This window comes from Fukomys damarensis, unplaced genomic scaffold, assembly GCF_012274545.1.
Source record: "Fukomys damarensis isolate Sample0158 unplaced genomic scaffold, DMR_v1.0_HiC HiC_scaffold_17, whole genome shotgun sequence".
NCBI classification, from domain to species: Eukaryota; Metazoa; Chordata; class Mammalia; order Rodentia; family Bathyergidae; genus Fukomys; species Fukomys damarensis.
In genome coordinates, this window is record NW_022900929.1 from 9,379,597 (window position 1) to 9,394,434 (window position 14,838).

The 14,838-nt window shown below is 44.9% G+C and overlaps 1 protein-coding gene across 3 annotated transcripts in view; it reads right to left on the reverse strand.

Annotated features, from left to right (window-relative positions):
* The window catches only part of Elmo1 (engulfment and cell motility 1), a 463,267-nt gene extending 452,429 nt beyond the window's left edge, over positions 1-10,838 (reverse strand). For 2 of the 3 annotated variants that reach the window (XM_019210008.2, XM_019210009.1), the window contains exon 1: positions 10,367-10,444. In XM_019210008.2, the coding sequence (XP_019065553.1) occupies positions 10,367-10,444 (78 nt within the window). Of the gene's footprint in view, positions 1-10,366; positions 10,518-10,786 lie in introns of those variants that run through there. The other variant, XM_010640488.3, reaches the window with a different exon arrangement.
* Between the last annotated feature and the right edge of the window lie 4,000 nt (positions 10,839-14,838).

Genomic DNA, 14,838 nt, shown 5'->3' on the forward strand with positions numbered 1-14,838 from the left:
CACCAAATCTCAAAACAATACAGCTGATACAAGACTGCCCTCTGTTGCCCCAGCTCCCCTCCCACACAGCCGTATGGAAGGAAGCCAAAGGGCAGAGAACAACCTCTTGCACCTGCCAGAAAGCAAACCAAACTGTGAAACTCATCTTCCAAAGGGAAAGCGGAATGGATGCTGCGGTTCATTTCTGCTCAATTAATTTCAGCTGTCAGTGGAGGCAGGAAATTGATTTGCCAGCTTTCTCTTCCAAAACTTGGCACATGCTAAGATCTTAGGAGGTTATACACCCTACCCCGCAAGAAGCATGAGCTAAACAAGAAAAGGAGGTACCCCTGTACTTTATTTTAAAGGAAGTTTCAGAAACAGCGACAGTTGCAAATATCAGATGAGAGATGACTGTTCTTCCTCCAATTTCTTGCTAGCCATGGGGACAGCACAAAAGCAATAGTGAAGCATCCACAGGCTTTATCACACCTTTCTTACCTGGCATAAAGGGAACTTGTGAAGGTGCTACACTGGCACTCTCTGTAATGAGGAGAGGCTGATCATCACAGGACCACGATGAGATGGTCCCTGGAAGTCACCATGGGAGCCACCAGAAAGAGATTCTGAGGGCCTCACAATGGTGCTTTCCAATGGCATGAGCATCTCATCAGGGGACCTTGATTAAAATAGTAATCTGTGGACCCTGACTCGTACTGACCAGATAATCTCTGTATTTTCAGTAAGCTTCACAAGCAATTCTGATTCAGAGTCAAACTTGGGAACCCCAATCCAGTCTTTTCTGAACAGGAGGGACTTTGGTCCACAGCTCTTGGGACATGTAGCAATCTCTAGGGACATTTTCGGCTGTCACCCTGGGGAAAAGGATGCCACTGGCATCTAATGAGTAAAGGCCAGGATAGAGCTAAAATGCTATCTATCATTTACCAGGCCTAAAATGTCAATACTACGTCATGTTAAGGCACAAGATACCAACGATGAATGTAACTGCATTGTATACCTAAACTGTACCAATAAACTCAATGGAAAAAAAATACTACCAAAATTAAGAAAATCCGATCTAATCTAAGAACTCAAGGAATTTTAAAACAAACAAACAAAAAACAGTGCAGGATATTTCATTTCATGACTTCTGATTTCTGCGGTGCAAGGTTTGAACCCCATTCTCTAGAATTCTGATCCATTTTCTTTATCCTGCGCGGTCTTAACAGACCCATCTGAATCTAAGGTTGTTTATGTGAAACTCAACTGTCTTTCAATTTTCTTTTGCTAGACAGTCAGGACTTAAATGCCTTGGGAATTAGTGCTTTTTCAGGCTAAAGAGCTGGCTTTCATGCATTCAAGGGAAAGTTTGTATTATTGGTTCCAGTCTTGTTTGAAACATGAGACTCTTGTTCTATTTTGTGTACTAGACAGAAAAAAATTATAATTGGCTTTTAATGATTACCACTATGAAGTAGTCCGCTCAGTGATTATCTCACAGCATTCCCATAACAATAGGAAGGATTTATATTGTCAACTCTCCCTTACAAAGCACAAAATTTGCTCCTGGTCATGTGTGAGGTCATGGCAGAGCCAAATTTTGAATCCCTATCATCTACCTCAAAGTCCACAGCCTTTGGCACCAGGCAGAGCTGCCTGCCCAAGGAGCTCAGCTGCGGGCAAAGCAAAGGAGATTTTCAAGGATCTGTGGGGCTGCAGATAGGTTCCTTTGTCACCAAGACCGCTTGCCAGATGCCCCCTATTTTTTAAGGAAAGCAGTCTTTGCTTCTGTCCCTAGGACTCTCATAGTGTCACTGGTGGGAAACCATTAGTAGAAACACAACAAATGAAGAGGCTAAAACAGAACTGACAACCAGAAAGGCAGGATGATGTAGCAAAAACAGCCTGAGCAATGGTATTAAACAGTTCTGGATTCCAATTAGTACCTTCCTAACTGAGCAATATTGGACAAAGAAATGGACCTGTGAATAATCACGACATAGGAAATCTAAAGTCAACTCTCCAGGGCTGTAGTAAGATGACAAATTCCCCTAAGAAGCTCTAATAATACTTGGTACTCAGTGTGTGCTCAGCCCGTGACAGCTGCTATTACCACTATTGTTGTCATGCAGAGAAGGAGCAAATCCCCATAATGTCAAGTATGAAAACCTGAATGCACTTCCCTCAATTAATGAGCTTTTAAAAGGTCTTATGTAAGCGAAATTTATGCATATTGAATTATATCTTAAATATGCTACAGAATGACAGTAATTGAGGAAAACTGCAGGCAATCATTTTGCATGTGCTCGCTCCAAAACATGCATCTGTGTTTCCGTTAGGAAAATAAAAGCTCCCATCAACACATGGGGAGCCGAGAAGCTGCTACGATTCTGCTTGTCTGAGGAATGGAGGATGAAGAATCTCAAGTTGAATTCTTATCTCTTCAAAATTCAAGCCTGGAGTGGACACTCCAATAGAGATCAATGTGATAGGCTGCTGGGCACAGATGTCTGCAACCCACAGGCTGACCACAAGGAGCTTAGACTCTATTTCAAGAGATTCGCACACATAAAAAGAAATGTAAATCACACTTCCCGCAGAATGTATTAGCTGCAAATGGAAGGTGCAAGCACAGAAAACAGATCAAGGCAATAAAAGGCTGGAGAAGTGACTGCGTTCTAATGTCATCGCAAAAGGCTTGAGCACACAGGCTTCTCTACAGAGCTCTGTGAAGCCAGGCTAGCTGTGCACGGCAGGAGGAATCTGAGTGGGTGTCATATTAGAAGGAAGCTCCGGGAGACAGGAAAGTCTGTGAAGGTGCAGGGTCATGGGTCTAAGGCAGTAGCTTTCTCAACCCAGGAAGGCACTTGGGAACTGCACGCTGTGCCTGCAGATGTCTCAGACCACAGTGATGGTTCGAGAATGCATGGAGGATGCAGTGCCATTCTAAGGAATCTCACTTGGGTCTCTTGAGATTACTAGAAAATTCCAAAATGATCTATGGCCTTTTTTCTTTAATGGCACTACACGATCTTCAAACAAAATCTTTCTCCAAATCATCCAAAAATAAAATGGGGCAAGATAAAATGACTATAGTAGGAAGGAGCAAGGAGGGCTGGAAAGCCCCATGCATACACCCCTCTCAATCACTTAGGAAGGATCTGAGGACTTGGGCTGAAAATTTGGTGTTTTGCTCCCCATCTGCCCTTCCCAGCTCCAGTGGGCTGCACTTCAACCTCCCCAAGTCTCCTATCAGATGCAACACACTTCATACACAGAGGCCCTCACCTGCTCAGGTGGCCCATGATACCTTTTCTCAAGCACAGGTGAGATCTCTCTTCTTGGACAGAGAGGATGGAGTCCATACTCTGTGCCGTCAGTGACACATCTCAAGATCCCTCCTCTACACAAGATAACTTCGGAAAGGTGGGTGATACCCACAACCCTCATTCTTCCGGCTCCCAGATGGCCCTTTTGTCAACCCTCTGTGTGCCTCCTATGGTGACTCAAGGTTTACTTGGGGAACTAACACATGCAAAGAGCAGAGACCAGAAATGGGGTTGGCCAGTCAGCCACACTGGTGATAGAAGCTGGTGCCACTTAGAAATGACCCTTCACACCACGGGAGAACCTGGACTCTGAGACTGACAGAACATAGACCAGAGAGGAAAGCACGGTGGCTGGGGCAGAGTTACACAGAAGGAGGTGGGAGTGGAACCATAAAGGAGACCTACACAAACCAGTGAGAAGGAATCCCAGGCCATGGTGCTGAAGGAGGGCAAGGGGCTTGAGAAGACGGACAAGAGCAGCCTTGCCCAGTCTAACCAGGTGGGCGAGCAGATCAAGGTGCACGGGAACACACAACTGAGTCACCAGGAGACACTGGCACCGGCAAGGGAGGGAAACTCTAAAAACCAGAGAAATGCCATTGATCCAAAGATGGAATAGACACTGGATAACATGGATGGCTATGTGGATGACGTTTAAGTAAGCTTGGAATGGCAAAACAGGACCAATTATTCACTAACAAAAGAAAGTTCTAGGCCAAGGGAGGATTTTCCAAGGTGGGAGCAGAAGAGTTCACTGCTGCAGTCGGAGAAGGGGAGAAGGATAAATGGAGAGGAGAAGGATGGAATAGACGCCCAGCTCAAGGGAAAGCATGGGCAAAAATACACAGCGCAGAAGATGTGGAGAGCAGAAGCCCCGGGAAGAAGCAAAAAGACCTCTTCTCTCCTCCCGTCTTTCTTACAAAAGGAAGACAGGATGACGGCACAGAAGCATTGAGAGGTCAGGCAGAGAAGAGGTAAGGTGCAGGCAGCCATGGTGATCTCTGGCCTCCATGTCTTGTCTTCCTTGGAAAGCAAGGCATGAGCAGGCAGGTCTGGGCAGGAAATACTGCAGGTGAGAAGCCTATGTTCAGGAAATGAAGATCTGCTGTGCAGAAATGTTGGCCGGTGGCTAGGAGATAGAAGGAAGTATCATGGAAGAATACTATACTAAGGAGCCAGTGAAAATTCCACAGCATGAACTGTTTGCATGTCCTTTAACAACCAGGTGGTGCCACCCACTTGCCCTTTAGTTTTCTCTCTTTTCTCCACATTTAAAAAGTCAGGTAGAAAGCCAGGTGTGATGATGCACACCTATAGTCCCAGCACTTGGGAGGCTGAGGCAGGAGGATTACTGTGAGTCTGAGGCCAACCTGGCCTACATAGTGATTACAAGCCTGGGCTACATAGTAAGCTGAAAGCCAGCCTGCACTACATAGTCAGACCATCTCTCAAAAAAAAAAAAAATTAGAGAAAAAATGAGAATCGGATGAGTTAGAGACTATTCATGATGAAAGGGTAGGACAGTTAAAAAGGAAAACTAGAGTACCTAATTTTCCGACCTCATGAAAAGTTGCTTAAACCAATAGCAATAGTGGCCACTTTGCGAAATGACTTTAAGCCAGGCTATATCCTACATGCTTTCTCCAGTTTCTTTCATCTTCACAGTAGCTGTTAGCCTGGCTTCACAAGACAAGGAATTTAACTGAGCTTCTCACAAAAATAAAGACTCTTGGGACGCTGTGGTCCAACAGTTTGTGCAGCACCTCTTCTGCCCACCTGCCAAACTCCGTGTGGAAACCAACCCTTATGGTGGTGGTGCTTCTCTATCACTGGAGCATGGGGTCCTTTTTGTTTTCTTCTTTTCTTTTCAGTAAAAATGAGATGGGTGAATTTGGTGTCATGACTGGGCATCAGTGGGTCCCTCACTTAGACAAGCACCACAGAGCATCATATACATACGAATACTATCCAATCGCAAACATGTTGTTGATAAAAATCTCAGTTAACCATAAAGTGACTAAATTTATTATAAGAAATATTGTGGAAAATTACACATGAAGAAGCACTTCCCTTTAAAAGTTAAAAGAAGGGGTCAGGGATGTAGCTCAGAGGCGCATCCTGGCAAAAGCCAGGTCTTGAGTTCGAGCTCCAGGTACCAAAAACAAACAAAAAAGAAGAGGTGTAGCCTTCAAAGAGTGATTGAGAAAAGAGGATGAAGGGAGCCGACTGAGAAAACTGCTGCTCAGTAAACAATGAGACAAGAACCCTGGAGCCTTTCAGCTCCCCTGCACCCTGACAACCGACACCACCCTCAGTCTCAAGCGGCCCTGACTCTCAGGCCTGAGCAGATGCCAGGGGCCGGCTAGCTGACAACTCTTCAGTGCGGTGCAGCAAAGTGTACTTACAAAAGGCTCCCAGGAGCTTTGCCACAGAATTGTCCCCTAGAATTGACAAAGGAGATAAACCAGTCCCCCCCGGGGGGTGGTGGTTGAGCAGAGTCCAGCACCCCCTGAAATCATCGCATTCAGGAGCTGGACTCCTCGTCCACAATTCATTCAGGAAACATCTGGCTACGCAGCAAGGACTCTTGCTTGACTCAGCACTGGGGAAACAACACTCAACCCTGAAGCCACGCTGCGCCTAAAGACTGTTTCCCAAACTGTTGGGACCCAGCCCAGGATCTTTCTGGTGCTATCACAGATGCAGAGAAAGGGTCCTGCTCCGGGGCACAGCATCAAAATCCAGGCAGCTGGGGCTGAGGCTGCACCTTCCCTACAATCCTTGCGCACACTCCAGGTTGGGGACCAAGTCAGTAAAGTAGCTACACAGGGCGGTAAGTGGATGGATGCTCTAGGTTCCAAAGAATACACCGCTGCAATGCCTACGCCAACTTCTGCAAAGCCTTTGAGTGAAACAATAGCTATCCAGGTTCAAAAGAAGCCAAGCACTTTCTAAAGCAAGCTGACATGCAGTGGGAGAGAGGTGGATCATGTAGTGCTTGCTGAACAAGGCAGAAGATCAGAAGAAAGTGCAGGCCGTAGAGTCACGATCCTTGCCTAGAATCTGCACTGACCAAGAGGAAGCAGCAGCAAGTCCCCTGCTACATTCTGATCCCATCAAAAAAGCAATGCCTGATGTCAATGCCACCCTAGGTCTCATTACAACTTCAGCTACTGCTGGGTGACACGAGTCTGGGGACCTAATTCTTCATCTTTATCTCAGTAGGGCCTCAGCAGGTGGCCTACAATTTAGCCAATTTATCTTTATTCAGTTCAGTTTATGGAGGAAGGGGGGGCCTAGGGTTCTCTCCAGGTCTGTCACTGAGTGACTAATTGTGAAAGTTTCCTGACTGCAATATCCTCATCTGTAAACTCAGAATAATTACCGAGAATGAAAGAAAGCCTCGTGTGCCTCCTGAGATGATGCGATGAGGACATAAATTCATTTCTATGGCATTTCTACCCCCAAATCCGAATCAATCTAGCAGGATGCATCAGCGAACTCCAACCCAAAGGACTTCCCATAAAATAGCTGGCCTGTACTTCATAAAGATGTTCCAGGATATAAGGACCAAAGAATAGTTCCAGATCAATGGAGACCAAAGGGACACCACAATAGATACATGACCCTGAATGGGCTATCAGCCCGCAGAGAATATAGTTCATTGGGACAGATGATGAAATACGACTATGAACTATGAATTTGATGACAGTCTTATACCAGTGTTCCATTTCCTGGTTTTTCTAAATGTAATGTAGTTAAGAAAAAAAAAATGATTGTTTTTCCCTTAAATACATTCGGAGTATTTAAAGGCAAAGAGAAGTTCAGTCTTATACCAGTGTTCCATTTCCTGGTTTTTCTAAATGTAATGTAGTTAAGAAAAAAAAAAATGATTGTTTTTCCCTTAAATACATTCGGAGTATTTAAAGGCAAAGAGAAGCGGTTTCTTCCCTGACACTTCCACAACTTGTTCAGAAAAGGTGGAGGTAAGCAATTCTTTGAACTACTCTTGTACCTTCTCTATGATGAAAATTCTATTCATATGAAATAACTCCCTCAACACTGTCCAGCCATGAAAAAGAAGGGATGGCACAGAAACTGTCAAAAGTTGGCGGAGGGTACCAAAGAAATAAGACAACTAAATACAAGGCGGTTGATATTCCCAGATTGAATCCTGGAGGAAAAAGAGGGACATTCATGAAAGACAGGTGAATCCAAAAGAAGTTTGTAGTTAATTCATATATTGGGGTAATGTTTAAGTTCATTATTCTTTTTCCCTTCTTTTCTCCTGGTACTGGGAATTGAACCCAGGGCCTTCACACTCACCTGTGTTCTAGTTCTTTTTATCTTTTATTTTGAGACAGAATCTCAATAAACCACCAAGGATGGATTTAAACTTGAGATCTTCCTGCTTCAGCCTCCCAGAGTACTGGGATCAGAGGTGTGCCAAACTTTACATCCTGCCAAGCTTTACAATGTCTATTTCTTAGTTTTGAGAAATGCAGGAAGATTTATTAAGATTAGATTAGATTACAGTTTATAGTTTCACAAGATCCTAATGGGATAATTAATAATGTGAGATAGCAAGAAAGGGGCTAAAGGTGTAGGGAAAGTGGGAAGGGTAGGGGAAAGGTAATAAGGGAAAAGAAAAAATATGAGAAAATGAAAAAACGGAAATAGTGAATGTAACTGTATTGTATACCTAGATTGTACCAATAAACTCAATAAAAAGAAAAAAAAAGATTAGATTAGATTTATTAGATTAGAGGAAACAGAAGAATAAATGTAAAGGTATCAAATTTGGCAATTTTCTATAAATTTAATATTATTCCACAGTAGAAATATTATTTTAAAAAATTATTAATGCACATGCAGCTATGGCCATCCTCAAAAGCAGAGAGCTTCCCTAGCATTTGTAATGCCCTGAGATTTAATCCCCAGCACTGCAAAAAGAAAGCAAAGAGGCTGGCTTAAAGCAGAGGTTTCAAAATTCCACTGACCATGGTTGAACCAAAATTAAACAGTTCCTCAGAACCACTGAACTGGACTCTCTTACAATGGATCCACCAGGAACATTTATTTAAACAAGTGCCCCAGGCAGTTCTGATGAGCAACCAAGCTGGGACAGCAGCACACACACACACACACAGACTTAGCTATGCACAAGGATCCCCCTGGAATCTTCTTAAAAATTGGCTCTGAATCAAGGGCTCTACCTAAGACCTGAGATTCTGTATTACCAATAAGCACCCACGTAAGTTTAAGCATCATTCCTTAGCCCCATATACTGTGCAGGACAAAGCAACACATCACAGGGGCCTGGGTCCACCCATGTGGAGCTCCCAGGGCTCAGGATGGCTGTGTGTGGGAGAAAGACCAAGTTTTGTCTGGTAGAAGTCATGGTTCTCTTACAATGTGTGATCAGAAAACACGTTGTATATTGAAATTTTAAAAAATGTCTTACAGTAAAAACTACTTTGCCAATAATCCCCCTCCAAATCCTCCTCATTTTGAACACACTTAGCCCACCATGCTTGCCACTTTCTGAAGCTGCTCTGCAAGTCCTCTTTTGTGTCTCTCGCACCATCATGGCTGCCTCAATGTCCTCAATGTATTCCAAATGTTGACATTCTGTGCTCATTTTGACTTTGGGGAACAGCCAGAAGTCACACAAAGCCAGATGAAGAGAATAAAGTAGATAAGGACACGTCTCTCGTTTTTATGAGCCTGCCTCTCATGCGGATGACACTGGGCAGCAGCCTTCATTATTTTAATCACACCTAAAGACATTGACCAAATTTCATCTTAACTTTATTTTTCTACACCAAGTACCCCTAGACACTTTTTAAGGTAAACTCTAACTACCAAACCGTATATGAGGAAGGGTATCTGTTGTCTGACAAATATCATGTGAAACTACTGGGTGTAGCTACTTTATCTGCAAGCACTGCTTCTAGAGTCACAGACAAAAACACCTCAAGGGTCAGTTTAAATGGCAGCAAGCATGGTCTGGTGACTCTTTTCTTTTAACAACAGTTCCCTAAACTTTCATTCAAGTTTAAGCTGAGCTAATTCTGGTTTGACCTCTCTAGTTTGTTTTAACGATTCCTTTGGATTCACAGTGGTCTTCAACTAGGTAATACAATCTGACCAGGAAAAAAAAAAAAAACTATGAAGCATAATTATAAAGTAGTATCAAGAACACAAAGGTTGGAGTTGCCACAGTATTCTAATTTTGAAAACGTAGACAGTCATCTAGAATCTGTATTATATGCTTTTTTGAAATGGATAATAGTATATTTAGTCTTGACCCTTTTTTCCTTCAGTCGTTTGCTCTAGAGTGACTACAGTAGAGTAGGTATAAAATAATCTTCTTGTCACAACCTATAATCAAATAGTAATGAGAACCATACCAGTCAATTATCAAGGTCCAAGTGAAAGCATGCCCTTACGCTTAAAATAATTCTTCTAAACTTCTTGATATTTCTTCATTTAATAAACATTTACTGAGGGTGTATCACGTGCCAGACAATACGCTAGACACATGGCGAACTGTATACCCGTAATAAAACTATAACTGGCTGGGATCCACGACTGAGCCCCTGATGCTCATTTCATTATGAAGCTGTTAATTTAACAAAGTACCTGCTGACTGCTTCTGCAAAAAAAAAAAGCAAAGAGAAAAATGATTCGAAAACTTAAAGTTTTATGTGGCCTACATTTAAAAAAATCTACACATACTGTATTCTGGGAGGCAGGGCTGGGGTGGACTCCACCATGTCAACTGCTGTGTGTCTAATCACTTATTCCTCCTGCCTTCTTCCCTGCTTCAGACACAAATCCTGCACTGACACAAGCCAAGCCTATTCTGGGAGAGATAAATACGCCATCCATCACCACTGTATGTGGTACTGAAAGCAAACTACAGGGTAACTATTATTGTACAGATTTTCTACACAGCCGGTGAAAGAAAAGGCGAAAGGGCAATGCAAAGTCTATAAACATTCCAGGCTAGAGAGGAAAACAACCATGCCAGTGCCGTCTGTGTCACTAACCTGATCGATCTCCATGAGCTTCGGGTAGGCACCTGGCCATTCTATGGCCACCTTCACGATGTCCACGGGTGGCGGCATGGTGAGCCCCAGAGAAGTCCAAAGCTGGTGGGATCTGGGCTCCTACGGTGTGGACAGCCACACGTACCTACGCCTAATGAGCAATGACAAAGAGAAAGAGAAGTTGCTCAGTACAGAGGCAGGGCAAATTCTGCTTCATCACTTCCTGTTTTCACTGGTGGTTTGGGTACAAGAAACGGTCCCTTTGGCGCCTCGGTGCTGAAGACACCCGGCAGCACAGCAGTGGCACCACAGGCTCCCCAGGAAAGAAGAAACAAGAGGGGGCCCTGCCAACACCCTGGATTCAGAGTGCTGAGCGTTCAGCTTGTGCAACTTCTCCATGGGAAGCAGGCGGCCCCTTACCACGTTTCTGCTTTGGACGGCAACCTGGGTCTGAATGAGCAGGGTTCTCTCTGTCCAGACACTGTGAACGCCTAGCCCCAACAGTCTCCGGAAGGACAGACTGCCCAGGAAGTCAGGGGCAGGAAGCAGCTTTTATTTAAAGCATTCTCTGTGTGTCACAAACAGACCTCCACACTATGGCAACCAGGATGTCATGAGGAAGGAGAAATCCCCCAAGAGCTCACACACACACACACACACACACACACACACACACACTCGCTCCCCACGGCCTGGTCACACAATGCATTCTCCAGGGTCTGAATGCACACAGGAGCACAGGTTGGCATTCAGAAAACACCTGCAACTCCCATTTGAATGAGTAGTGTGGCTCACACAAGGGAAGTAAGGATTATCCCGTTCCACCTCTCCTATTTCTTTAATTTTTTAAACAGCTAAAACAGATGGCCAAACTGCATGTACATGTATGTACAAAGATGTACGAGATACAATCACACACCCACCTAATATCCATTTCAACCTCCCCAGCCGCCATCACCAATTATCCGAAGATCCAAAGTTATTGATTTCCTACGCATCCCTCCAGAAGTCTTCTGGTACAGAGGCCAAACACAGAAATACGTATTACATTTTCCCCTTTCTTTACAGACAAGGCAGCATATTCTATATCCTCTTCTCCCTACTTGCCATATCTTTGTAAGTTACTACAAATAGAGCATCCTCATTCTTTTTGCAGCTGCATGGTGGTAGTTCCTTGTAGAGAACCAGCTCTCTGCTGTGAGTTGTTTCAGTAATTCCTCCCCTTGGCTATTACAGGTAAGACTGTGAAGCATAATCTTCTGCATACATTATTCTGCACATGTGAAAGAATACCCTTACAACACATTTCACAGGAAGTTCAACTGCTGGGTCAAAGAGCATGCGCAGTCTTACATTCTGATAGCCATTTCCAAACATCCCATTGCACGGTTTCAATTCACGTTCCTCCTCCCTCCGTGTATGAGGTCGCTGGGTACCTACAGCCTGGCTAACAGACAGAAGGTTTGCAAGTGCCATGGGCTAAGAAGCATATATCTCAATGTACTTTCAAAGTGTATTTTTCTGATGAGCGAGTCAGGGTCAATGTAAAGAGAAAAAGCCACAGTTACTTTTCCTGAAGCACCCGAACCTTTTGCCCTGTTCAGCTGGGCTGTTGGTCTTTAAAGAAGCTGAGCGCTGCGGGACAATTTCAATCAAGCACGTGCAACCTGCTCTTTTTCAGACCAGCGTATACCTTGTCAGTTTCTGTCCCAGATCTCAGTGGCAGCTGGACATCAGAGACGCGACAGACAGCGGAGTTAATAATGGGAGCCCCTGTGAAAGCGGCACTTACACAGATAACTAACTCAGGCAGGGCTGACAAGTGAAGGCAATGAACCCAAACAAAACTGCTGCTCCTTCCGCCAGGGATGATTAGGGAAAGCCTGCTGGGAGATAATCAGTGATAGCCAGTAAGGGCGGATCTACAAAACAGTGGTAGAATCGCTCCGTAAACAAATAATTATTGAGCCTCTACTCTAACCCGGGTCTGTTTTCCATGTCGGGAAGACAGCAGCACCAAATGTAGATTTTTAGATAGCCACGAGAGACACAGGGGAAAATAAAGAGGGGAAGGAGACTCCAGAGAACTTGAGTATGTCAGTGTGGAGTGGGGTGATGGGGAACGGAGGAGGACAGTTTTATACAAGAAATCTAGGGAAAGCCTCACTGAGAAAGCAGCATTTGAGTAAAAAACCTGTGACGGCTGAGGAACTGGGGTCTGTGGACAACTGGACAAGAGCACAGCAAGTACAAAGGCTCTGAGGCAGGGAAATGCCTGCTCTGCTTCTGAAATTGGTGTGGTCCTAAAGCCAAGAAAGTGAAGGCAAAAGTTGTAAGAGAAGAAGCTAAGAGAGTGGTTGGGTCACATCTTGTTGGGATCCTTCCCCATTCTCCTGCGCTCTGATACATTCTACCACAGCCGCTGGTTTGTGACTTCTGGAGAATGAAGATCGTATTCATGCACATCTACTAAGGTCAGAAATGGGTGCAACTTTCCAGGGAGCCCTTGACAAACACCGAAAGCCTGAACATTCCGCATTCGATCTGAGTAAGTGGAATCTTCTAGGACGGAATCCTCCAGAAAGAATGAATGGTTTCAACATGACAGTGCCAAATGCCGTTTTGTTTCTGACTCCCCAAACTTGAAGTTGACTACCCAAGAAGAGGAACCTTTTCAATAGTTAGGGTACCTCCTAAGTGCAGGCATGCGCAAACAATAGGGCTTTCTCTTCACACTCCACCCTGCCTGAATACTTGAGAACTTGAAGAACAAGGAACAATTCTATACAAAGTCAATTCTGCCCCCTGGATTAGAAATTGTGGAAGCGGGCTCTGATGTGAACACAGACCGTGTCCTAGTATCAGGTGATGATCTTCACAACAAAGAACACAGGGTCCTAGGGGTCAAGAGAATAGATAGTAGAAGGAAAAATGCATTCTGAGCACTGTCTCACACCTCTGCATAAAAACACACTTAGAATTACACCAAAGAGGGGTCATCTTACCTTCTAGGAATCAAAAGCCAAGGTTGTTTTCCCGCCTCTCTGGCTGGTATTTATTTCTGGAAGTCCTTTCAGGGAAAACCTGCCGTGCAGGTGACAATACAATACATGGCTCCTCTCGTCTCCCAGGAGAACAAGAGTCAGTTGCCTGTACAAAGTAGCCACTGGGGGAACAAAGAGGCTGGGATTCCCCCGGGGAGTCTCCTCCCACTCTGTGCTGTCAGAGGCAGAACCCGGTGGCGAGGAGGCTCATGGAGGTGGAAAGAGATGCCCCTGTGCAGAATGAATAATCCATCCGCTTCTTACTCTGCGCTCTGTCCTCAAGGATGTGTGTTTCCACAAGGGAACAGCTAGCTCCAAAGGCTTCCAGCCACTGGCCCTGTTGCTTCTGATGGAATACAGGGGAGAAAGGTCCCAGATCGGGCACAGTTAGCAGCTGGGGCCACAACCGTAGGCATTATGGAGAGCAGGCAGCATCCCGGCCTCTTCCATTCCCTCCAGTTAAGACAGTGGAAACTGCTGTGATGCTGAGAGCTCACAGACCTCCGGGCAAGTCCCTGATGGTCAGGGCCACCAACCCGGAACAGTCACAGGGCAGATGGCCTCACTAGGCCCCAGTGCCTGTACAGCCCAGGAAGAGATGGTAATGAACCCGAACCTCTGCACCCAGAAAATTAAATCTCCTTGTGTTCTCTGCTTCTGCAGACAGCACCAGTGGCACTCGGTCTTGCAGTCAACTTCTCCCTGCCGCCCCTGAAGTGCTGGAAGGGGGAGACTCCCACCCTGCTCCCACTCAGTGACAGATCCTGGCACACAGTTAAATGCTTGGTTACTGAGCAGTCACTCCCCACCAGGACTAACTTCGGTGGAACCAAGTCTTGAGCTGTCAAAATCACCCATGTAATACTTAATTGCCCAGTAAGTATAAGCTACACGAATGCCTGTAGACAGCCCAGTGTAACAATTCTTATACAAACTGAAATGTAAGAACCACTAAAGGCAGAAATAAAAATGAAGGCTCTGCAGCTGGCTAGGCATCCCAGCCACTATGCTTCTAAAGTAGCTATCAAGTCCTCAGAGGTGGCTAGGGACTAGGTGGAGAATTCCAGAACGTTCCTGCTTCCCCAGGGGCTGGTTTGACTTTATTCCACGTAATCTTCTATTAAGATGCTGTAGCATTAATGTGCATGTTCAATGACTGGCTTATAATTGGGTGAATTAAATGAGATAGGAATCCCTCCCTATTCAGTCACTTACTAACCTGTGTGTATTAGCCACACAGCCAGATCAAGTCCACGCTTCTGCTGAATGTCTCCTTGGATTAGGTCACATTGCCAAGACAAGGCAGAGAAATCTCTCCCTCTTTCTCTCCCTCTCCCTCTCCCTCTTTCTCTGTCACATTGTACCATGTCCACCATGCCCCTTGTCTGCTTGTGTTTGAAGCTCACTTCACTGTGGCCTCTTAATGAT